Source organism: Chiloscyllium plagiosum, unplaced genomic scaffold (genome assembly GCF_037043375.1).
Source record: "Chiloscyllium plagiosum isolate Xiang-an unplaced genomic scaffold, Cpla_swu_hap1 HiC_scaffold_9, whole genome shotgun sequence".
NCBI lineage: Eukaryota > Metazoa > Chordata > Chondrichthyes > Orectolobiformes > Hemiscylliidae > Chiloscyllium > Chiloscyllium plagiosum.
The window spans coordinates 69,175,949-69,201,640 of NW_028270147.1; the positions used below are offsets into that span (position 1 = coordinate 69,175,949).

The 25,692-nt window shown below is 41.4% G+C and overlaps 1 protein-coding gene across 3 annotated transcripts in view; it reads left to right on the top strand.

The window, feature by feature from the left end:
- The window catches only part of LOC122554476 (protein Niban 1), a 133,483-nt gene that overhangs the window by 68,451 nt on the left and 39,340 nt on the right, over positions 1–25,692 (top strand). For 2 of the 3 annotated variants that reach the window (XM_043699559.2, XM_043699561.2), the window contains exon 5: positions 3,689–3,856. In XM_043699559.2, the coding sequence (XP_043555494.2) occupies positions 3,689–3,856 (168 nt within the window). The remainder of the gene's footprint in view (positions 1–3,688; positions 3,857–25,692) is intronic. The other variant, XM_043699560.2, reaches the window with a different exon arrangement.

Consider the following 25,692-nt stretch of genomic DNA (forward strand, 5'->3'; position numbering starts at 1 on the left):
TGGCCTGGCAGTAGCGTTTCAATGTAAAGGCTTGGTGCAGTATTAAAGTGCTGAGCTCCATTCTGAATCAGATGTGTCATGATGATGTGGTAAAGTTGGCGTTTGTCCAATGCCAGCCTCCATGGATGAGGATTGCAGGCGGTCACTGCCCATGCAACATGCTGGGAAATGTTGAGGCTGCTGGCCAAGGTGGAGGCCCAGAGGACTACACCGCACAAGGTAGCTGCTCTGACTTCCATCGTGGTATTTATCACTGTCTAATATCTCTCATCCATATGGGAGGATAGCAAACTGCACATAAATGAGACCAAAACAGTTGATAATGAGATGTCAGTCATGCAAATAGTCCTCATGCTGATCACTGCAAGATTCTCATCTCATTATTAAAATCTTGGGAGAAAATCCAGCTTTTTTTTTCTTGCCATCAAGAATTTCACTTTTTCTGATCTTGCCATATTTTCCCAACTGACTCACTATTGCCCGTATCATTCGGGGGCTGGGATAATTCTGTCCAATATCAGTCAGGTGTGATGTTGAACTAGGCAAGTGGATGTAAAGAATCCAATGGCATAATTTCAAAGAAGAGCCATCTATGATCCTGTGGCACTATGGAGACTTTCACAGAGGCAAATATTCAATCAACATTACAGAAACGGATTATCTTCTGTTGTGGTTCTGTTCACCGAGCTGGGAATTTGTGTTGCAGACGTTTCGTACCCTGTTTAGGTGACATCCTCAGTGCTTGGGAGCCTCCTCTGAAGCGCTTCTATGATCTTTCCTCCGGCATTTGTAGTGGTTTGAATTCTGGTGAGTTGTTGTCTGAGAGTGGCTGTTGGTTTGTGTGCTGTTATGAGTCCTGGTTGTCGCAGTAGTCTGGCTGTCAGTTCGGAAATGCTCTTGATGTAGACATTCTTGGACATCATCAGAAATATACACATAGACAAGGAAGAAGCCATGGTCTCATTTGATGTAACGGCACTGTTCACCTCTATCGACAAAACCCTAGCCAGAGAAACAATAGCCAACCTGCTGCTCATACAGAACAGACAACAGGACGTTGAACCTATCAACAAAGGCTGCATACTCAAACTACTGGACCTGTGCCTCACAACACACTTCACATTCAACAATCAAACATGTGAACAAATCAACGGCACACCCATGGGCTCACCCATCTCTGGACTCCTAGCAGAAGTGGTAATGCAAAGATTAGAACAAACAGTCTTACCGCAAATTCAGCCCAAACTCTGGGTCAGATATGTAGATGATACCTTTTGTAATCATTAAAAACACAGAAATAGAGAACACACACCAGATCATCAATGCCACACTCACAGGAATCAGATTCACTAGAGAGGAAGAAAAGGACAACCAACTCCCATTCCTAGACGTGATGGTACAGAGAATTCACCACAAAGGTATACAGGAAAGCCACACACACAGACCAAGTCCTGAACTACGAAAGCAACCACCCCAACACACAAAAGAAGTTGCATCAAGACACTATTCAAAAGGGCCACAACACACTGCAGCACACCAGAACTGCAAAAAGAGGAAGAAGAACACCTATACAATGTATTCGCCAAAAACGGATACCCGCGCAATTTCATCAACAGATGCCTAAGGGAAAGACAATGGAATGAGGACATGCCATAACCCAAAGGACTAGCCACACTACCATACATCAAGAGCATTTCCGAACTGACAGCCAGACTACTGCGACCACTAGGACTCATAACAGCACACAAACTAACAGCCACTCTCAGACAACTCACCAAGATGAAGGACCCGATACCCAGCATGAGCAAAACCAATGTAGTGAGTGTACAAAATCCCATGCAAGGACTGCACAAAACACTACATAGGACAAACAGGAAGACAACTAATGATCCGCATCCGTGAACACCAACTAGCCACGAAACGACACGACCAGCTATCCTTAGTAGCCACACATGCAGATGACAAGCAACATGAGTTCGACTGGGACAATATTACTATTATAGGACAAGCCAAACAGAACAGCCAGGGAATTCCTAGAAGCATGGCACTCATCCACAGATACAATCAATAAGCACATTGACCTGGACCCAATATACCGGCCACTGCAACGGACAGCTGGAATTACAACCGAAAGCGGCAGATTCAAACCACTACAAATGCTGGAGGAAACATCACAGAAGCGCTTCACAGGAGGCTCCCAAGCACTGAGGATGTCACCTAGACAGGGGACGAAACGTCTGCAACACAAATTCCCAGCTCGGCGAACAGAACCACAACAACAAGCACCCGAGCTACAAATCTTCTCACAAACTTTGAACACCTACGGATTATCTTCTCATTATCACATAGTGACTGTAGGAGCTTGCTGAGCACAAATAAGCTACTGACAGTGTGATTGCACTTTAAAAATTCTTCATTATTGACATAATTGTGCTTTGGAATGTATGGCTGTCATAATAAATATTACATGTTCTTTTTAATCATGAAGAATGGTTCAAAACTTAAGAAAATTAAGGGTTGATCAGTGATGTCAGTTTAATGCTTAGGTGGCAAGTTTACTTATTTACCAAGATTGAAGTCATTCGTGTGTGTGTGTGTGTGTGTGTGTGAGATATCCATTTTAGATCATAAACGTGTCCTACCATTACACTTGGACTGCACCAGAAAGTGAACTGGACAGGCAATATGATAAGTGTTGGTATAAGAGCAGGTCAGAGGCTGAGGACTTTGAGATGTGTAGATCACCTCCAGACTCTCCAGTGCCTGCCCACTATCTACAAAGTACAAGTCTGGAGTGTAATGGAATAATCTCTACTTCCCTGAAAGACTGCAGCTCCAACATCTCCTTAAGCTCAACACAATCTAGAACAAAATACCTTTCTTAATTGGCACCCCATTCACCACCTTCAATATTCATCCTCTCCGCAACTGGTGCACAGTGGCAGCAATGTGTACCATATTTAAAATGCACTGTGACAACTCACTTCCACAGCATCTTCCAAACCTGCAAGCTCTGCCATCTAGAAGGAGAAGGGCACCAGATGCGTAAGAACACCTTCACCTTCAAATTCATATCCAAGCCCCAAAGCATCCTGACTTGGAATTATATCAGCATTCCTTCTATGTTCTTAGGGAAGGATCCTGGAATTTCCTTCCTAACAGCACTGTGGGAGTTCATACAGCACTAGGATTGCAGCATTTCAGGAAGGCAGATCACTATTATCTTACAAAGGGCAATTAGGGATAGACAATAAATACTGACCTAGCCTAGCAAAAAATTTTTGTAAACATTATTGTAATTTTAGGTATTGGGTATGGGTAAATTCCTAAATGACCAGCAAGTTAACATGTTGGAGCAACCAGTGTCCCTGATCTATCTAAGGCAGATGGTGGACAGAAAATAAATGGTACTTTGTTTTGTAGATATTTTCTAATCCATTTATTCAAATATTTCATTGCACACCTCTGGAGTCTGTGGGAGTTGAACCACTGTCACCATCACAGGAGCTCTAACAATAAAGGAGCTAGTTACCAAATCTGAGAGCTTATCTGGGAGTTGAACCTGGGACTTCTCACACTTTCTCAGTCCTCCTACAGCAAGAACCATACCCTTAGACCAATGAGCCAGGGCATGGTAATTATATTAATATTTCCTCTCCTAATAACATTAATTTTGCTTATTTTTCAGCAGCCAGTGGGAAGGATGGTAATCAGAGCTTTCTCGTTAACCATACCCAATACTCAGTGTATCTATGGCACCCGTACAGAAAGCATAGTTACTTCTGTTTTGAAAATGAAGAGACTCAGCGTGAATTTGGGGCTGTCCTGAATGACTGTATCCGGCACCTCAATTATGGTAAGGCTGATGACATGAACCAAAACCTCCATATGATTCATGGCATTCTCTCAATCCTCTTCACATCATAACCTCACCAGTGAAAATCAATAGGTTTGGTACATTGCAGAAAAGAGAGATTTTAGCAAGTTCTGTCTTATTTCAAAACAAGCTCTAAATGTAGATTATTGGCAACTTGGATGTTATCCATTCTGTAGATTTTCTCTATTGATGAATAATGGGAAACATCTGTCAACGTGGTTGGGAAACATGAGTAATTTTAATAAAGAAAATTACATGACTTCCTAGCATCTGTCACATGTCAAAACTGAGAATCAATGAGGCACTGATGAAAGAATCAAAACTCAATTCTCTTGATACAAAGATAGAATTTTAAAATGTAATATTAATTGAAAGGAAAGAGGGAGTAGTCCTTACATTAAAAATGCTTCTTCATTTAGAGAGATGTCCCAGTGTAAGGAGAGCAATTTCATTCTGTGCCAATCACAAACAATTAGATTGTAGCTGAATTATCTTGTGCTGAGCTAAATGATTCTGTTTTAAAGCCAAAGTCAGATAGATAGATCAAACCTGATGGCAGCAGCAGCAGCAATTTCAGCTATTGCATCATGGACAGAACTGGAAGCTTCTTTTCACTATAATTCTAGTGACACAATCTTGTAAATCTATCTTTGATGTATAAACGTGGACAGCGACTGTCTCAAAACTCAGTCCCAAAATATGCTAAAGAGACTCAGAAGCTGGGAACTTGGAAGAACAAAATATTTTTTGCTGTCTATTTCTGTATTATTTGTTTTTAAAATATTTAAGCTATTTTCTGCTGAATTTGTTCTTGCTGGTGAATTGGTCTGATGTACAAATCATGTAATACAATTTTTATCCCTGAGTTTGCAGCTATTTCTAGCTGACTGCACTGACACATTTACCGTCATGGATGGCTAAGGCAATATAAAAATTGGTTGCCAGGCACACCACATGCTGCAATGGACATTGACTTCAGATATTCCTGGAAGAACCAATGGCTGATCTACTATTCTGTGGGGGAATTGATGGACTCATTTGGCTGGATGGCTAATTTTGTGATGCATAATGACAGAATCAGCACAAATTCAATTCTCATTTTGGCTCAGGTTATCATGAAGGCCCTTCATTTTTAACCTGTCCCTTCACCTGAAGCATAGTGACACTCAGATTAAGCCACCATCAGTGGTCTGTCTTGAATGATTATGGTGACTTTACTATTCCATAGGTGCTGGCAGTCCTTGTACATCTCATCTAAGTGGCTATTCTCCACATGTCAGCCTAGGCAGTGAATAGCAGCAACCATGGGAATACCATAGTTAAGCTTAGCACAGCATTTGTCAGCCAGGCACATACACATATCAACAAGTAGATGATAATGGATCATCAGTATGAACTTTGAAATTCTCCATTGCAGCTGTAGATATTCAGTGGTGACGTATATTGAAGACAGAGGTTGCTAGATTTTTGGACGTCAACGGAATTGAAAGAAATGAGAGTAGTGCAGGAGGTGGAGTTGAGGTAGAAAATTTTTGTGGCTGAGCCACCTTTAAAGGGCTAAATGGTTCTTGGTGACATCTTTTATGTTTTTAGAGTAGTGACCAGTAGATTGGATGACTGCTTTGAACCTTTGGCCAGAATTCCTCATCCAAAATTTATGTTTGTGTCCACCTCACAATAATTGTGCTCTGGCTGTACAATGTGAATCCAATAAAGATGTCTACATTTAGAAGGAAAAGAGCTGAGGATCATTTTAATCCTTTCATGTTACAATGTAGCTTCTTTCTTCCCCCTCTGTGACAGCTACATTTGATCTCTGGTTGAAAACTGGGACTCATTATTTGTCTGAATATTAGGGTTTGTTTTTCACACACAAATTAGACTGTTGTTTGATCTCAGTGCACTTTTTGTCATTATAAAAGGTCACGAGTGCACAATACTTTGTTAGCTCTGCTGACTGTTTAAATGAATAATGACCTCTCTGAGCATCCATATTTGAGGTCCTCCAGGGAAGTCTACACTAAAGTCTGGGCGATCTGCCTTCTGCAACTACTATGTTTCCCCAGCTGGGTCATAACTAACTCCAGTTGCTGTGGCTCTGCCCAATTATCCTTTTGTGAATTTGATGACCTAGTATTGAAATTGAGGAGAAAGTAAAGACTCAACAACGTAACATGTAGAGACAACTATTGAAAATTATTGATAATTGTTTGTGTAAGGAATGTCAACAAAGAAACAAAACTTAACAACTGCTCTTTGAATAATATCAAAGAAGCAGATTTCTAGTGCAAACCTGTCAAGAAAGATATTTAAGAAACTGCACATTTGATGATGGCAGCAAATCAGTTTAGACAGTAATGGATAAAATCTTATGATCACAGTCACATAAGTGGAATATTTTCCAGCCTTGGGTTGAGAAGATATGTCCCAAGATCCTTTAGGGGTTTCTGTCTCCCAGTGCAGACGGCAGTACACCATTTTTGCCACAAGAATATTTTTGCAAAATTGTGCTGCATGTTTGCAGAATGGTGAAGAGGAAAGTTTGCCTATTCAGGATGATGTTCTCCTGTATAAACAGTTATGAAATTTTGTTCTTCCTTTTTCATACTGGAATTAAATTATAAGATTAAGTTACTTGTTAAATTTGACTGTACTGATTATTTTCATCTGTGTAGACAACTTGTACTGACTTTAAGGCAGTGATGTTAAATAGCATCTGAATCAATCCTTACTCCCTCCCCCATTCTCTCTTCTGCATATAAACCAACATTTTCCTAGCTACCATCAGTTCTGAGGAAGGGTCACCATACCCGAAATGTTAACTTTGATTTCTCTTCACAGATGCTGCCAGACCAGCTGATCTTTTCCAGCATCTTCTATTTTTGTTTCCAATTTAGTCTGTATTGAGCAATCCAAACTGACTTTTGATATCTTGTTTTAAAAAGGGAACGCTGTCAAATAACTAGCTTTTGTTGGCAATGATGAGCTTTTTTTTTAGTTAGCTGCTTAGTACAGCAGGTAAAGGATCTGTTTAGTAAACACAGTCTCTGGGATTTATTAAAATGTCCGTGAGAAAGGTGATGTTTTAAATCCCAATCCCATAGTTAAATCTGGTTCTTCCTCCTCTCAAGGTATAGGCTTCTGGCACACCATTTTCCTCAGCCTGCCTAGTGTGTGAATAATATTTCTGGCAATCTGCCCATGAATACAAATAAGTTCAGCAATGCTTTCACCAGAGATTTTTCAGTAATGATCAAAACATCTAGCACTTGATTTTTGAGGCTGTACTGGGATTGGGATCAGAGGCAGCTATAAAAAAATCCTGCCAGCTGAAGTGCTGGTCCCTTGGTGTATCGTGAACAGCTCCCTGTGCCAGGCTATTTTTTGGATGAGAAGGTGGAAGGCCCCCTGCTAACCCATGATGGGTCGCTGACACTGTTTATTAAGGGCCACTTAATGATAATGAAATGTAACATGAGATTTAAACATGTGGGCAGCCCAAAGCTCATGAAGCAAGGATCCTTTATTCCACCGGTATCAGGTCATTCCAAGCATGAAGGGGAATTAAAGTTAAACAATGAAAGACATGGTGTGAAGGTGGAATCATGTGGATAATATCCTTTGGAAATAGGGGCATCTTTCTATTTCCCAGGAGACCTCTGTCTCCCACTGACACCCTTTCCATCAGAGTGGGTCTGTCCAACTACAGTGTGCAGTGCGCTTCCTCGCCATTACCATTTGCTGGTGGAGGTTTCATTAAGTAAAAGAAACCAATCTAGATTTTCCTTTCAGCCTCCTGGTTTGCACTTGCAGTGGGAACCTGCTTAGGTTGCTGGAGGCAGATTTCTCTCAGGAGAGCAGGAATGACTCAGTGCGTCTGTGCGGCCTAGCAGAGGGGGGGTACTCCTGATATGTGCAGGCACAGTAGCAGCACAGCTCATCCATGTAGAAGCCATCCCTCACCACCACCACCATAGATGTGGCCTTGGCTGCACAATCATCTTTTTTTTTCCTTTTCAACTTAAAAAATATTGGAAAGGGGGCACCTTCACCTGCAAGTGTCTTCTCCCTCATTTGATTCCAACACAATCTGCTGCTCCTCATAACATCTGTGATCCTTCAGCTTCAAGAGCTGGTCTGCTCACCAACGTCAGTTGAACAGTGAGCCCACTTTCTGGCCATCGATTAGCTGTCACAGGGAATTTGCTTTTCTCACAGTTCAGGCTTCTGCCCCATGTTTCTGCCTGACAGTGGAATTCAGAAGCCCAGACCTAGGCCTGATCTTCACTTCATATACCTTCTAACATGCTACAACTTTCAAGACATTGAATAGTAAGATATTCCCTGTCAAATCCAGGCCAAAAACAGATGTATGTACCCTCCTCCTGAAACTGTGGATTACAGTCATTGGGAGATTGGTTTCCACACAGGTTGACCTTGTTGTCCTTGGTAACTTCAGAAAATCCATGGGGGAATGGTGGAATCCCATTCACCGTTTATGTTTGTGTGGAACATCTGCCAAAGTCACAACAGATAATCGGGAAAATTTGTGTAGAAATTCAGCCCGCAACATGTAGGTTGTCAAATAGCTTTTAGAGAAGGCATGCATATGCATTCCCAGAATAAGCCTTTTGAAAACCTTTGTTAAAATGAATGATTCATTTTCATACACAGCAGCAACATTTACAAACACTAGCCTAGGTAGGCGTCATTTCCCTCTCCCAGAAGATTGAAAAACTATGGGCTGAATCTTGTCAGAACTTGGTTGGCGATTTTACATGTGTTGCATGAAAGGTTTCTCAGCGTGAGCCCCAGAAAGAATTCTTGTGCTATCTTTCCAAATTTTCCTTATTGCCTAGGCACCACACCACAGTGACATCCTATCATAACCTCTATAAGGCCAATGAGCAATCACTAATTAATAGCCTCATGGAGCTCATTGAGTATGAATTGCCTTGGTAACAGGGAATGGCCTGCCCGGCTGGAACCTGAGCACTTTATAAATTGGACCCAGTGATGGGTCTGTAGAACTGTCCTTCCTGGGCTGGAGCTAGCTCTATTTTGATGTTCAACAAGCAATGATGTTCCTTTCCAGTCAGGCTTCCTGAGTTTTTCCATATCCTGTTTGTCCTATTCTCCTTCTCACCACAGGCATTTGGGTCTTCCTGGGCTTCCTAGTATTGGTGCCATCTTTAATGCCCATCTGGCCAAGTGCTGGCACCCACACCATCCCTTGCCTCAATGGAGTTTGAGAGCTCGACCAATTCACATCAAACAGCCAAGTATCTGTGATATTGCAGCATCACTTAGCATACCCATCTGGAACAATAACCAGGGAAAACCAGAGATACTGGTTTAATAACATTGCCAATTTAAACTCACACACATTTGAAAAGATGTTGATGGTCTTTTTATCCTCTGTTACATTTTCAGATAGATGCTGTCAAGCTGTGATCACCTTAGAGGGCCCTCATTAACCCATTTCAATGAGCTAAATGTCAATATTTTGCCAGTACAGTATAGGAGCAAACAGAATCAGAAAATCTGGCAGATGGTGCCAGAGTTGCCTTCTGTAGCTTTTAGGTAGCAGATAGATCACCTGGAAATCCCTAGATGTAGTATTTACTAGTTTCAACTATTTTATAGTCCAGCCTGTGATCATCACTTAGACCATGCTTCAGAAGTAGTGCTGGTCCTGAGAAGATTTATGACTATCACCTTTTGAAAGTGGTTCAACTTATTTTCTTTGGAAATGACCACAGCCACCAGAATATCCTCCTTTTTTTCCCCAAAGGGCTTCAGTTATTTCCTATTTATTTAAAGGACCTGACAGGTGTCTTGACTCCAATGAAAATACTGTAGTACTGAGTGAGTCTTATTCCCTGCTTGTGCTTAAGTGGAACCATACACCGATGAATCTGCCTCTTTTATAAATGGTTCGTATTTATCGAAATTGTTTTTTTTTGTACTGGAACACAAAGCCTACAAGGGCTAAATTGATTGCTATAAAAGAGGCAGCAGCCTTTACAATTCCTATTTTGTATCCTCTGCAAACATGCTGCATTCCTGCATGTTCTTTCCTGACAACTGAAAATGTTGAGATAGTCCACTGCAAACATGGACACATACTTGGGATTCCTACGAATATTATCGTATCTGAGGAGGACCTCCTCTCCTGGGGAATTGTGATGATCTTACCACAGGCAGGTTCTCTGCTCATTTCTTAATGCCTCACAGTCCTGCCTTCACTCTCTAGTTGCTTGCAAATGTTTCCCATTTTTAGCTTCACTGAGCAGTGCGACTAGGAATACATGACATGTCTTCCTCCTATGTGCTTAAATGAAACAGAAGTTCTCTTCCCAATGAAGCCTCTGTCTCTAAGCAACCTTTGGCCTTTGAAGTTCTAGCTCTGTCACTATATCCCCCAAAAGTTGCTGCCTGCATTGATGGCCATGGCTCAGAATCCTGAGCATGAGACCTTTGCCTGGGCCTGGGGAAACTGGCAAAAATCAAGGGACAACCATCCCGCCCTGAAGTCTCAACTGATCCTGTTACCATCGCTGAGAGTTACCAGTCTAAATTTCTAACTTTCCTAACCTTACCGAAAGACAACGTAGCATTATCTTTGCATTAAATATTTTTTCTCAACATATGGAAAAATAACGCAAATGGCTAATAAATCAAGAATGACAAAATTTATTATAAATGAATGGAAATATGATGACGTTTACAGCCTTGGAAATTCTTTGGAGACATGCCCAGGCTCAGGGATCCATTTTGAAGCATGTGGTACAAGGGAATCTCGGATACAAAATCTGATCTGTGGAGCAATAGTGGACAATGTATCATGCCAGGATATAGCTCAGTCTTCACAATTTTCAATGCATCAAGTTTGGACTTGTGTCTAAGCTGTAATGAGTTGAGGATGATCATTCAACCATGGAATTCTGGAATGGAGAGGAAAGTCTGAGGAAGGGTCAACTCAAATGATTGAACTGTCCCTGAGAGATAACTCAGTCGAGGTCTAGGAGTATGTCACCTCAGCCTCAGGTCATTTCCTGACCAGGACACGACGTAGAATTTGGAAGGAATCCAAAGGGAGTTAGGATGTATGGGAAAATAGGAAAATAAAAGGACCTAATGTGGTACATGCTTATGAAATTACTTTCTCCAACTTCAAAATCAAGAGGAAAGAAAAGCATTTTTCATAAATGCATTGAACAGCTATTGCATGATAAGTAAGTCACACATTGTTAAGCAACACAAAACTTAGTTAAGCTACTATTTATAATCTTATTACTCATGCTTGACACACACCAGTTTGACAGATTAAGCTTGCATCCTGTCTGACATCATTTCCTGGCAACATGTCAGTTTGTGGTAAGCTGCTTTACAAAGCAAACCAAAGAAAGATGTGGCAAGTGTGCTTTTATGCAAATCTAAACTTGAATATTGAAGTTTAAAACCATTTTATTTTTAAATTCTCTGTTGCATGTTTGGTCTTTAATGCATCCAGTGGCTGAGAGGGTGAACCTAACAACAGATCAGTCATAATTAATCTTGGTTTAGGTTGTAAAAACTGCTCAGAATGAATGTGTAAAAAAAGAACATTTTGTTCGAACATTACTTCCCCAATGTGTATGTGAATGAAACCCATTTAAGAAGATATATACTACCATGAAAATATCATACTAGTTCTTCCCTGACTGAAAACATGCTTTTCCAGCTATCACTACGACAACCTGCTCAGTAAAATTCAGGAGAGGGCCCAACTGTATTCTATTGTAGCTCCATTCAGTTTCACTCCAGGGAGTCAAGGTGGCATAGAGTCAGGTCCCTCAACACCAGAAGAGCTCTTAGATGGGCATAGAGGCAGGCAAATTACCAATGTTTTCATGCCTGCTTCAATTTTCTGGGACCTTATCTCGGTTACATGTGAAGCTTTTAGAACTTAGAGCATTAAGTCTCATTGCATCATGACCTATGCCAACCCTATGGCAACTTGATGCTAACTAATACCCCAAACACTCCAGAAGCCTTCACACCTCCACTCTACCATCATAGTAATTCATAGCCTTGACCAACTCCTCTATGCTCCCTCACACTCCGTGGCAACAGAATACCAACTCAAACCCAAACCCACTTCCTATGCCTTCTTATACCTCCATGCCACTTCCATAGCCATACAGTCTGGATCCCACCATAGGCAGATCTCAGGAACAGTGTGGAGATTTTAAAAAAAAACTTCAAAAAATCTGATGCAATCTCATTCCTACACACCCAACTGGAGGAAAAAAAAACCTGAAATAGAAAACCCATTCACAATTTTTGAATCAACTTTGGTGTTCAATCTCTTTTTAAAACAAATAAACTTTATTCATTAAAACAGCTGATCCTTTAATCATCTCTTTAAACTGTGCAAAAACTGAAGTCATAACCACTGCTGAGATAATCAAAGCTTTTGAACCTCAGCCATACATTCACAATGATATGACATAATACTAGCCTTTGAAAAATGTCAACAATAAATTCTATTGCACATAATATAAATAAGATTGAGATGGATGTACAGCTCAAATACTGGTGTTGGAGAAATGGTTTTTAATTTATGGATGACAGATACTAGTACAGGGAGAGTGGAGTGGGAGGCTGGACCATTGGGTTATCTTCCCTGAAGCCATGCTGGCACTAGTGTTCTAGTGACCAGTCATATAACTGGGATGGTAGTGAGAGCTTTATACTGAATAATGAGGTAAAGGGATCATTTAAAGAAAGTAAAGTATATTAAAGGGAAACAATAAGGTAATCGAGCAGGATATAACAGTTTGGGTAATGGAACCATGTGCAGCTGGAAGGGACACAGCATATAATCTTAAGAATGCATGAGCAAATAAGGCCAGAGATAACAAAAATTGTATGAAACCAGAATTAAAGAATTTGTAACAATTCGAATTATTAGAAATAAATTTGTCTGACCTGATAGCTATTACAGACACATGGTTGTAAGATGACCAAGGCTGAGACATGGATATTAACATTTCAGTATTTGACATTTCAGAAAGATTAGAAGCTCTGAAAGGTTGGTGAGATAGCTCTGTTAATTAGAGATGACATTAAGTTAAAAGAGCAAATGTGGAATCAATTTAGGTAGAAATAAGAAATAGGAAATGTATGAGGTAAATTATGGAAGTAATATGTGGGACCCTGAGTAACAATTATCTTGCAGGTCTAATGGGGTAAGTAATAAATGTATTACAATAATCATGGATGACTTAGTTAACATGTAGATTAGAATTAGAATTCCTACAGTGTGGAAACAGGCCCTTTGGCCCAACAAGTCCACACCGACCCCCCGAGGAGTAACCCACTCAGATCCTTCCCCGTACCCTGTATTTATCCCTGACTAATGTACCCAACCTACACATCCCTGAATACTATGGGCAATTTAGCTTAGCCAATTCACCTAACGTCCACATCTTTGGATTGTGGAGGAAACCGGAGCACCTGGAGGAAATCCACACAGACACAGCATGCAGCATGCTCCTGCCCCACTGAACTCATCTCTACCTACCTCCACACTGTCCTACCCCCCTAGTCCAGGAACTCCCCACATACGTTTGAGACACCACCCATGCCCTCCACCTCCTCCAAGACTTCTGTTTCCCCAGCCCCCAATGCCTCATCTTCACCATGGATAACCAATCCATCTACACCTCCATCTGCCATGACCAAAGCCTCTAAGCCCTACGTTTCTTCCTCTCCCGACATCCTCAACAGTACCCTTCCACCGACACACTCATTCGTTAGGCCGAACTGGTCCTCACCCTTAACAATTTCTCCTTCGAATCCTCCCACTTCCTCCAGATCAAAGGGGTAGCCATGGGCACCCGTATGGGCCCCAGTTATGCCTGTCTCTTTGTTGGCTACGTACAACAGTTCATCTTCCGTAATTACGCCAGCACCACTCACCACCTCTTCCTCCGCTACATTGATGACTGCATTGGCGCCACCTCATGCTCCCGCGAGGAGGTTGAGCAATTCATCAACTTCACCAACACATTCCACCCTGACCTTAAATTTACCTGGACCATCTCTGACACTTCCCTCCCCTTCCTGGACCTCTCCATCCTCATTAATGATGACCGACTTGACACCGACATTTTTTACAAACCCACCCACAGCTACTTGGATTACACCTCTTCCCACCCTACCTCCTGCAAAAATGCCATTCCATATTCACAATTCCTCTGCCTCCGCCTAATCTGCTCCCAGGTCGACCAGTTCCACCACAGACCACACCAGATGGCCTCCTTCTTTAGGGACCGCAATTTCCCTTCCCACGTGGTTAAAGATGCATCTCGTCCACATTCCGCACCTCCGCCCTCGGACCCCACCCCTCCAATCGTAACAAGGACAGAACCCCCCCCGGTGTTCACCTTCCACCCTATCAACCTTCGCATAAACCAAATCATCAGCCAACATTTCCGCCACCTCCAAACGGACCCCACCACCAGGGATATATTTCCCTCCCCATCCCTTTCCACTGTCCGCAAAGACCATTCCTTCCAGGACTACCTGGTCAGGTCCACGCCCCCCAACAACCCATCCTCCCGTCCTGGCACCTTCCCCTGCCACCACAGGAATTGCAAAACATGCACCCACACCTCCTCCCCTCACCTCCATCCAAGGCCCTAAAGGAGCCTTCCATATCCATCAAAGTTTTACCTACACATCCACTAATATCATTTATTGTATCCGTTGCTCCCGATGCGGTCTCCTCTACATTGGGGAGACTGGACGCCTCCTAGCAGAGCGCTTTAGGGAACATCTCTGGGACACCCGCACCAATCAACCACACCACCATGTGGCCCAACATTTCAACTCCCCCTCCCACTCTGCCGAGGACATGGAGGTCCTGGGCCTCCCCACTGCCACTCCCTCACTTCCCGACGCCTGGAGGTAGAACGCCTCATCTTCCGCCTCGGAACACCTCAACCCCAGGGCATCAATGTGGACTTCAACAGTTTCCTCATTTCCTCTTCCCCCACCTCACCCCAGCTCCAAACTTCCAGCTCAGCACCGTCCCCATGACCTGTCCTACTGGCCTATCTTCTTTTCCACCTATCCACTCCACCCTCCTCTCTGACCTATCACCTTCATCCCACCCCCATCCACCCATTGTACTCTTTGCTACCTTCCCCCCACCCTCCTGCCTGACCTATCACCTCCATCCCCACCCCCACTCACCTATTGTACTCTATGCTACTTTCTCCCCACCTCCTCCCTCCTCTCATTAATCTCTCCACCCTTCAGGCACTCTGCCTGTATTTCTGATGAAGGGCTTTTGCCCGAACGTCGATTTTCCTGCTCCTTGGATGGTGCCTGAACTGCTGTGCTTTTCCAGGACCACTAATCCAGAATCTGGTTTCCAGCATCTGCAGTCATTGTTTTTACTACAGGGAGAATGTGCAAACTCCACACAGACAGTCGCTCCAGGCTGAATTGAACCTAGGTCCTTGGCACTGTGAGATAGCAGTGCTAACCACTGGGCCACCGTGCCACCCATAAATTAGCTAAATTGGCTAAGTTAAATTTGTGCAGGTAGTCTGGATAATGAGTTCATATGTTACATTTGGGACAGTTTGTTAGTGCATTTCTAGCATGGACCTGAGAGCAAACTATCCTATATCTGGAAATGTACAACGATACAAAATCAATCAATAAACTCGCAGTAAAGGAGCCTCGAGGTGACAGTAATCCTAACAGAACATAGTTGTATGTTTGGTTGGAACTTGAAAAGTGTGAGCCAAAGATTAATGCTTTAAATCTAAATAAAGGTAATTATGAGGGTGTGAAGCCTGAATTAGTTAAAAGCTGAAAATCTAGATTAAAATGCAGGACAGTAGATATGTAATCACAGACTTTAAACACATTTTTAGTAACTCTCAGAAGAAAGCCCAATGAGAAAGAAAAGCTCTTTGATAAAGATGCATCATCCATGTCTAAATAAGGAAGTTAAGGGTAATATAAAATTAAAAGAAATTTTACATTTTCTGTGAAGATTTATGGTAGATCAGAAGATTGGTCAAGGTTTAGAAATCAACAAAGATTGACTTTTAAAAACAAGAGAGTTAAATTTGAGGATGAGAGAAGCTATCTAGAAATGCAAAGAACAATCAGTAAAAGTTTCTACATATATTATAAATGAAAGGTGTAACCAAAGTGAGTGTTAGTCTTCTAGAGATTGAGTCTAGGTAACTGGTAATGGAAGATAAAGAAATGGCAGAGCCACTGAACAGGTATTTTGTGTCTGTTTTCACAACAGAAGATTTAGAAAACTTCCTGAAGCTACTTGAAATTCAAAGAGTAAAAGGGAGGGAAAAACATAAAACAGTTACAATCACTAGGTAAAAGGTACCAGGAAAATTATTAGAGTCTAAAGGCTAAGAGCCCTCCCCCACCACCACCAAGGATCTGATGGCCTACATCCTACGATCTTAAAATACCTGACTGCAGAGGTACTAGAGGTACTCTAGATTCTAGAAGAGACCCAGCAGACTGGAAAATAACAATGTAGTGCCTCTAATTCAGAAAAGGAAAGATTCAAAAAGCAGGAAACGAGAGTTAGCTTAACACCTGTCATAGAAAAATTGTTATACTCCATTATTAAAGTGGTTATAGCAAGATATTTCAAAAATCATAACGGGGTTAGGAAGAACCAAAATGGTTTTATGAAAGAGAAATTGGGCTTAAATAATTTAAGTGAATACCTGGAGGAAATAACAAGCAAACTGCATAGAGGGGAATCTGTAGAAGTAGTGTTCTTGGATTTTCAAAATACATTTGATAAAGTCCCACATCAAAGATTCTTACACAATTTAAAAGATCATGCCATAGATTTTGGCATACATTAAGAACTAGCTTGCTATTGCAAGACAGAGCATAGAGATAAATGGATCTTTTTCAGGATGGAAAACTAACTATTGGAGTGCCAGAGGGATCAGTGCTGGCACCTCCACTATTTTCAATGAATTGCAATAGCTTGGATGAAGGAATCTAGTGGCTCAATTTCCTCCACAATGTATACAACTGTGCTGGCACCTCTAATAGACTGGCACTGCCAGTGGCTCAGGACATATTGTAATGGAGGAGTCTGAAACATTGTCATACAGATTGGCTATAAGGTATGAATCAATGAGCATCTGTTGCTTGACTAGTCCATGAGAGATTCTCAATTGTGATTGGATGTGCTTTTGTGTATCCCAATCCTGTGCCTAAGTCAATGCTAGTTTGTCTGTCAAATCTATTCTTAGGTTTTTTTATTGTACATAAATGGATGGCTTGCTAGGCCATTTTAGAGGCCAGTTAAGAGTCAACTACATTTGCAATTAAGATTATAGGTGTGGCAACTAATAGGACTTGACCTGCCAAACACAAATGCTGTGTTATTTGGACATGCTATGGAGAATTATTCTCTTTCTCATCAGTGTGCAGCTGCTGGGCAACACTAACCAATAGTTACCTTCCACATCTAAGCTCATGGTCCTCCAGCAACTTTCTCAACACCTCCACTGTTGCTGGATTGTTGGACTGCTTGTCTGAATTTCAGTCTGAAATGAGCTGCAATTTTTAAAGCTGCAAGTTTAGGAAGATTTGAAGCAATCTTCTTCAGCCTCCTCCACCAGCTGTATACACTTGCCTGCAATTCCAGCCCTCTCTATGGCCTTTGTTTCTGTCAGAGCTGAACTGTTTGCAACCTGAACATCCCACTTGACCCTGAGCTGAGTTTTCAACCCTGTGTCCTCTCTATCACAAAGACTTGCTTTTATATCTCTAACATTGGTTGTTGTCCCACAATTAGTCACAGCAACACGGCCAGCACTGTCAGAGAAATGGTTTGCGAACACAGGAATTAAGTTTTCCGTGCTTCCTTGTTTAAAAAAAAGATTATAAATACCCTCTTTGTATCTACAGTTACCATTTTTTATAAATAATGATCAAAGTACTTTTTGTCCTTTAGCATTTTGTGTGATTTCCAAAGTGCCAGAGTAAGCAATATACATGACTAAGATATGAATCATTTACCAAATTTGAAATAAGCTTCTCATGTCCAATTAGATATTACTGATTCTGACGCAGTTAATTTAACTTAAGAGCATAAGTAATCGGAGCAGCAGTAATTCATATGGTACCTTCGGTCTGTTCAACCCTTCAATAAGATCATGGCTGACTTTCTGCCTCAACTCCACTTTTCCACCTTCTCCCTAGACCAAAGCTCCATCTACTGCAGCCTTAAATATATTCAACAATGAAGCATCCACAATTGCCTGGGGTTGAGATATTCAAAGATTCACAAATTTCTCCGTGAATACATTTCTGTGCCTCCCAGTTCTAAATGATCAACCCCTTGTCCTGAGACTGTGCCCTGGGATCAGGATTCCCCAGCCAGAGGAAATAACTTCTCATTGTCTGCCCTGTTAAGAACCTTCAGGACCTCACGTATTTCATGAGATTACTTCTTTTAAAATCTGGACTTTTATTCTTTTGGATAAGGACTTTAAGATCTTGACATTTTTCTTTTCCTTTTGGCTTTTTTTAAATTCTGGTTTTGTATTTTATATTTTAATATGGTGCCATAGAATGATGACATTGTACACTTTTTTTCACTGTACTTCTATATTCCTGTACTTGAGCATACGCGACAATAAAATCTAATTCCAATTCTAATTGTTATCCTCTTGAAATCAAGAGAGGCTGCTAGCAGTTTACTCACACTCACATCATATGAATACAAGATCAAAAGAAATATGAGCAGGAATTGGCCATTTGTCCTCTCATGCCTGCTCTGCCATTCAGTGAGATCATAGCTGACGTGGTTGTGGCCTTATCTTCACTACCACCTTCCCCATCCCCCCTCCCCCCAAAAATTTCTGACTCCTCTGTAGATCAGAATATTTTCTACCACATTCTACAATAAATACAATGATTCAGCCTCTACCACAATCTGAGGAAGAGCATTCCAAAGTCTAATGATCTCAGAGAAAAGAAATCTCTCCTTTCTATCCAATCGGAAATCTCTTATTGTACCTCCTGGTTCTGGACTCCCCCATGAAGGGCAATATCCGAGTAAGCCTCCTCAAAGTCTTGCATATTTCATTCTTCTAAAATCCAATTTGAATATGCCCAGCCTGATCAAACTGACACCATAAGACAAACCTTTCATCACAGAAACAACTTAATGAACCTTCTCTGGACTGCTTCCCATGTAAGTTTATCCCTCCCTAAATTAGAAGATCAAAACTGTACATGATATTCCATGTGATGGTTTCACCAGTACCGTAGGAAACTGCAAAAAAAGACTTATCTAATCCTGGACTTCAATCCACTTGCAATACGGTCAAACATGCCATTTGCCTTCCTAATTAATCTCTGTACCTGCATGTGAACTTTGTGTCTTGCACAAATGCACCCAGTTCTCACTGAACACCAACATTTAAAAGTTCCACCCCTTTTAAAATATGTATTGCCTCTATTCTTACTACCAAAATGAATAATGTCTCACTTCCTCATCTTATGCTCTATTGCCACTTTGTTGTCCACTCACTTACCTTGTACATTGCTTTACAACTTTTTTTTGTATCTTTTTCACATATTACAGTTCCACTTTGCATTGTCAGCAAACTTGGATACATTAAGCTAAATATAGATTTTAAAAAGCTAAGCCACAGCACTGATTCTCATAGCAATCCATTAGATAGAGTCTATCAACTTAAAAAAGCCCCATTTATCTATATTCTCTACTTCATGCCTGTTAATCAATCCTCCATCCATACTAATATATTACCCCAAATGAATAAACCTCGCATATTAACCTTTCACTTGCCATTTATTAAGTGCCTTTGTAAAATCAACTTCCTTTCTCTTCTTAATCTTATCTGTTAGTTACATCTTTAGGAACACCATTTCCTCTTTCTAAAACAATGTTAACTCTGTATGATAATATTATGATTCTTATGTACATTGTTAAGACTTCCTTGGAGTAGATTCCAACATTGTCCCAAGAACTGATATTAGCTAGACAGGCCTACAATTCCCTATTCTCTCTCCTCTTCCTTGTTTGAATAGCTATGTGACATTTGCTAATTTCCAATCCTCTGGAATCTAGAGATTTTGTTCTTGTAAGCAGTCTTTCATAAGGCTAGCATAGATGTAAGATTCTGGAGTTTTGTTGGCTTTTAGTCTCCTAACTTATTCTAATACATTTTCTCTGCAGATATTACTTTAAGTTTCTCACTCTTATTACCCCTTGGTTACCTTTACTTCTCTCCTATAATTTGTGCCTTCTATGTGAAGGCAAATAGAAAGTATTTGTTCAGCAACTCTGCTATTTCCTCATTCCCTGTGATAATTTATGTTCTCTCTCTTTCTCTCTCTCTGTGCCTCCAAGTTTTACTTTAGCTACTCTCTTCCTTTTTGTATACTATGTAAAATGTCTTATCTGTTTTATATTCCTGGCTAGTTTCCACATATATTTAATTCTTTCAATGTTTACGAACATTGTTTTTGCCTTTGATAATTTCTAATTTTTTTTTCCATTCTCAGGCTTACTATTATTTTTTACAACATTATGAGGCAAATCTTAAAATCTACTGCAATCTAAAGTTGCCTAATGAGCTATCAATGTTTCATCATACTGGGATTTTGCTTTATGGCATTTTGTTCAAAATTTAATTATTTTCTTTAAATATTTCCAATTGCTTATTTATTGCTAAATATTTCAACTGATTTGCACAATAAACCTTATTTAGCCATCTCTTAAACCCATGTAGTTGTTTAAATGTAAGATTCCTTGGATAGGAATGTCACTCTCCAGTTCAGTATGTAATTGAACATTATACTCCCAGAGGAGTTTTAATGGAATGTCTAATTAATCCTATCTCATTACATAATACTAGAGATGAAATAGCTTTTCATTTGGAAATTTACATTCAGCTCCTGGTGACAAACCTAAATAGGCCTTTAATAAGATCAGTTGGCTACCCACCACTTGTGGTAGGTAGGATAGAGATAGGGAACAGAATGGACAAAGTAGCTGTGCCAGCATACCTCCTTGCTGCCCTCATCAAGGTTTAAAAATTATCCTGGGACTTCTTACATGGATACGTATGAGTTATGAGCAGTACCAGTCCATCTAATCCTTCAAACCCATGTGAATATTTAATAAGATCATGGCTGATCTGATTGTAACCTTCAACTTTATGTTCCTGCCTACCACTGGTAATATTTCACCTCCTGTTGCTCACCAAGAATCAACCCATCTCTACCTTTAAATGTAATCAATGATAGAGATGAAAGAGTGTTCTAAAGACGCATGACCCTCCGGGGGAAAAAATTCTTCTCATCATTATCTTGAAAGGAGCACTCCTTTATTTTAAATGGCACCCTCTATCTGTAGATTTCTCACAACAGGAAACATCCATTCCACTTCCGCCCTGTTAAGACCATCATGACCCCGTATTTCCATTGAATCAACACTTATGGCCACTGTGTAGGTGGGCTGTGCCTGAGGTTCATCTGCTTCCATTGGCTATCTTTTTTTCTTCTTTTTCTTTTGGGTCTTTTTGTTTTTTTTTTTCTGTTTTCTTCGTTTTCGTTCCTTTTGGGTCTGGGGACCTATGTCATTGGTATCTTTGACAGGTTTTAGCTCTTAATCAAATTCTAAAGATTAAACTAAATTTGACCTTGAGAAATATATTTATCACACACACACCAAATTCTCAACTTTAACACTTTCTTTGAAGCATTCAATTCTGCAATAACTTCTATTTGTCATGGTAGCTGAACAAGGCATTTACCCAAATTTTGTTCACTGCTTTGAGGATGAAACTCCAAGCCTTGTTCTGAAACTTGATAATTACACCATTACCTTAAGTCAATACCATAATAGCCAATTGAATACTCGTTATATTGTTACTATAAAACATTTCATGATTCTTGACCCAAATCTCTCGCTCTCAGATGGAGAGTGAGAATGTACTGCAAAATGTCTGTGCTAAATAGAAGTGTATTTATAAACTTAAAGAAATTGAGTGAATCCAGAGCTATATTATTTAACATAACTAAATTTGGCAATCAGTGTATGCCTTTAAAATCCAGATGAGCTCCAGATTAGTTACTGTTAGACACATTGACCCTGCTTTTGGTCTCGATAGTCTGTTACTTTACAGTAAACATGGATGATCCAATCTTATTGAGTCAGGTCATTCACTTGCTTCGGAGTAAACCACAGGCTTATCTTCAGCCTACACACACATTCTGTAACCACGACAAACAGGCCTGTATTTAACTTACTGTCACCAAGGTCATTACATCTTAAAGGACATTGTACTTATGACAAGTTAAAGAACTTTACATTTTCTTTGAAATACTGATGTAGATTTTGATTATGGTGCTTCAGAAAGAAAGATGCATCATTGTTCTCTTATTTTCATAGAGAACAACCTTCAAATTAGATATGACCCATTATACTCTGGACCGAGAGATTGGTCTGTATTGGCCATACTGGCAGACTGGATGCAGAAAAGAATCTCTGCACTGGAATGGCTAGGCCTAAGGCTGACTTGGTATTGTACTGGGTTTCATTTAGATGAGACCAATGAGATGCAGATGTCTCCTAGACTTCACCAGGCAGCTTATCAGTGAGGAATATTTTAACTTTCATCAAGGGACTCACATCATGTGTTATGCATCTTTCTACATAATCATTAAATCTATCTACTGTTGCAGGTGCAAGCACTGGACTGTTTTTTTCTGCTGTTATCGGTAGGACAGGTGGAACAAACATCTGGCATTTAGTGAGCAAGTGTGCCCTGGAGGTCACATTGACTGCTCAGGTATCTGAGAAAAGAGGGTGGCACAGTGGCTCAATGATTAGCTCTGCTGCCTCACAGCGCCAGGGATCCGGGTTCGATTCCAGCCACTGGTGACTGTCTGTGTGGAGTTTGCACATTCTCCCCGTGTCTGTGTGCTCTAGGTGCTCCGGTTTCCTCCCACAATTCAAAGATGTGCAGGTCCGGTCAATTGGCTATGCTAAACATAGGAGGCAAAAGTGAGGACTGCAGCTACTGGAAATCAGAGTTTAGATCAGAGTGGTGCTGGAAAAGCACAGCAGGTCAGGCAGCATCTGAGGAGCAGGAAAATCGACGTTTCGCGCAAAAGCGCTTCATCAGGAATAGAGGCAGGAAGCCTCCAGGGTGGAAAGATAAATGGCGGGGTGGGGTCTAGGGAGAAGGTAGCAAAGAGTACAATTGGTGAATGGGGGTGGGGATGGAGGTGATAGGTCAGAGGGGAGGGTGGAGCGGATAGATGGGAAGGGAGATTGTCAGGTAGGACAGATCATGAGGATGGTGCTGAGCTGGAAGGTTGGAAATGGGGTAAGGTGGGGGGAGGGGAAATAAGGAAACTGGTGAAGTCCACATTGATGCCCTCGGGTTGAAGTGTTCTGAGGCGGAAGATGAGGCGTTCATCCTCCATGCATCAGGTGGTGAGGGAGCGGCGGTGAAGGAGGCCCAGGACCTGCATGTCCTCGGCAGAGTGGGAGGGGGAGTTGAAATGTTGGGCCACGGGGCAGTGTGGTTGATTGGTGCGGGTGTCCCAGAGATGTACCCTGAAGCGCTCTGCTAGGACGCGTCCAGTCTCCCCAATGTAGAGGAGACCGCATCGGGAGCAATGGATACAATAAATGACATTGGTAGATGTGCAGGTGAAACTTTGATGGATGTGGAAGGCTCCTTTGGGGCCTTGGATGGAGGTGAGGGAGGAGGTGTGACCGAGGTTTTGCATTTCCTATGGCGGCAGGGGAAGGTGCCAGGATGGGAGGGTGGGTTGTTGGGGGGCGTGGACCTGACCAGGTAGTCACGGAGGGAGCGGTCTTTGCGGTAAGCGGAAATGGGTGGGGAGGGAAATATATCTCTGGTGGTGGGATACGTTTGGAGATGGCGAAAATGTCAGTGGATGGTACGTATAATTCAAAGTTTGGTAGGGTGGAAAGTGAGGACCGGGGAGTTCTGTCTTTATTACGATTGGAGGGGTGGAGTTTGAGGCGAAGGTGCGGTATGTGGATGAGATGCGTTGGAGGGCATCTTCAACCACGTGAGAAAGGAAATTGCGATCTCTAAAGAAGGAGGCCATCTGGTGTGTTATGTGATGGAACTGGTCCTCCTGGGAGCAGATATGGCGGAGGCAGAGGAATTGGGAATACGGAATGGCATTTTTGCAGGAGGTAGGGTGGGAAGAGGTGTAATCCAGGTAGCTGTGGGTTTGTAAAAGATGTCAGTGTCAAGTCGGTCGTCATTAATGGAGATGGAGAGGCCCAGGAAGGGGAGGAGGTGTCAGAGATGGTCCAGGTGAACTTAAAGTCGGGGTGGAATTGTTGGTGAAGTTGGTGAACTGCTCAACCTCCTCGCGGGAGAACGAGGTGGCGCTGATGCAGTCATCAATGTAGCAGAAGAAGAGGTGGTGTGTGGTGCCAGTGTAACTACGGAAGATAGACTGTTCTACATAGCCGACAAATAGACAGGCATAGTGGGGGCCTACACGGGTGCCCATGGCTACCTTGCCCTCAACAATTTCTCCTTCGAATCCTCCCATTTCCTCCAGACCAAAGGGGTAGCCATAGGCTTGTTGGGCCGAAGGGCCTTTTTCCATACTGTAGGGAAACTAATCATAATCAAGTTTCTCACTCTCTATTCTTTTTCATTCTGTGTCCTAATAGAGCTGTTAGAGTTTCAGGGGCAAACATCCAATTCTGTAGAGTCTATTGTTGCGGTACAAACTGAGTTGGTTCGTGTTATGAATTGTTATCCTTGAGAACCTACTAATTGTGTAAAAGCTTGTCAGAGAGCTACTTGGTTTTATGGAGAGCTAGTTTTCTGTATATTTCTCCATTTGCTGAATCAATTTCCAGAAGAATAGAGACAGCAGGCAGTTTAACTGTGGAAGAGTGGTGCCACAGAAGTCATTTTGGTGTTTCCTGATACGCAGCTCACAAAAGCCTACTCCATAACAGACACATCTAATAATGTGATCATGTTACTACTTGTGCTTCTGTTTGTGAACTCAGTGAGATAGTGAGCAGTCTGTGGAGAGGAACGTAGAGCAGATTCATGTTAACTACATGGAATTAATCGAGCACTGTGAACAATGTGTCTCTCATGATCTTCAGGATGCTTTTAGTTTCATTCATTTCAACACTGTCGGATAATGGAAGACAAACAGGTTAATCACGATGATGATGATGTGGATGGTGATGGTATTCTGCCATCAGCAAAGACAAGCAATTAAGACAATCCAAGTCACAGGAGAAGCCATGGTAGATAGAGGCCACAAAGAATCTTTAAAATTTGGGAGTGGCACTATCCGTAGATGAAGCTGGAGCAATATTAAATGTTCAATGCCTGGTGATAGGGGGGTTCGCTCTGAACATGTACTTTTTCAGCAGAGCATTCCATTCAATTTCTCTAACTACTTTATTTTAACTGGGAAATGTCATGCTGACCTGTTTCATAGAAAGGGAACAGTGACAAATTAAAATGAGGTAAACATCTATCAGCAATCTTATCCACAATCTTATGATGTCGTTTAATATATTATTCATTCTCAGTGGGAGTCAGTGGATAATTATATTATATTGTACAAAATGATCCAGAACATTTTGACCTCCTTTTAATTTCTTCAACTGTTGTTGACATTTCTTAATTTGTATATTCTTCCCTCATTGTTTTTATATCATCTCTTCCCTTTGCATCTGACTCTAG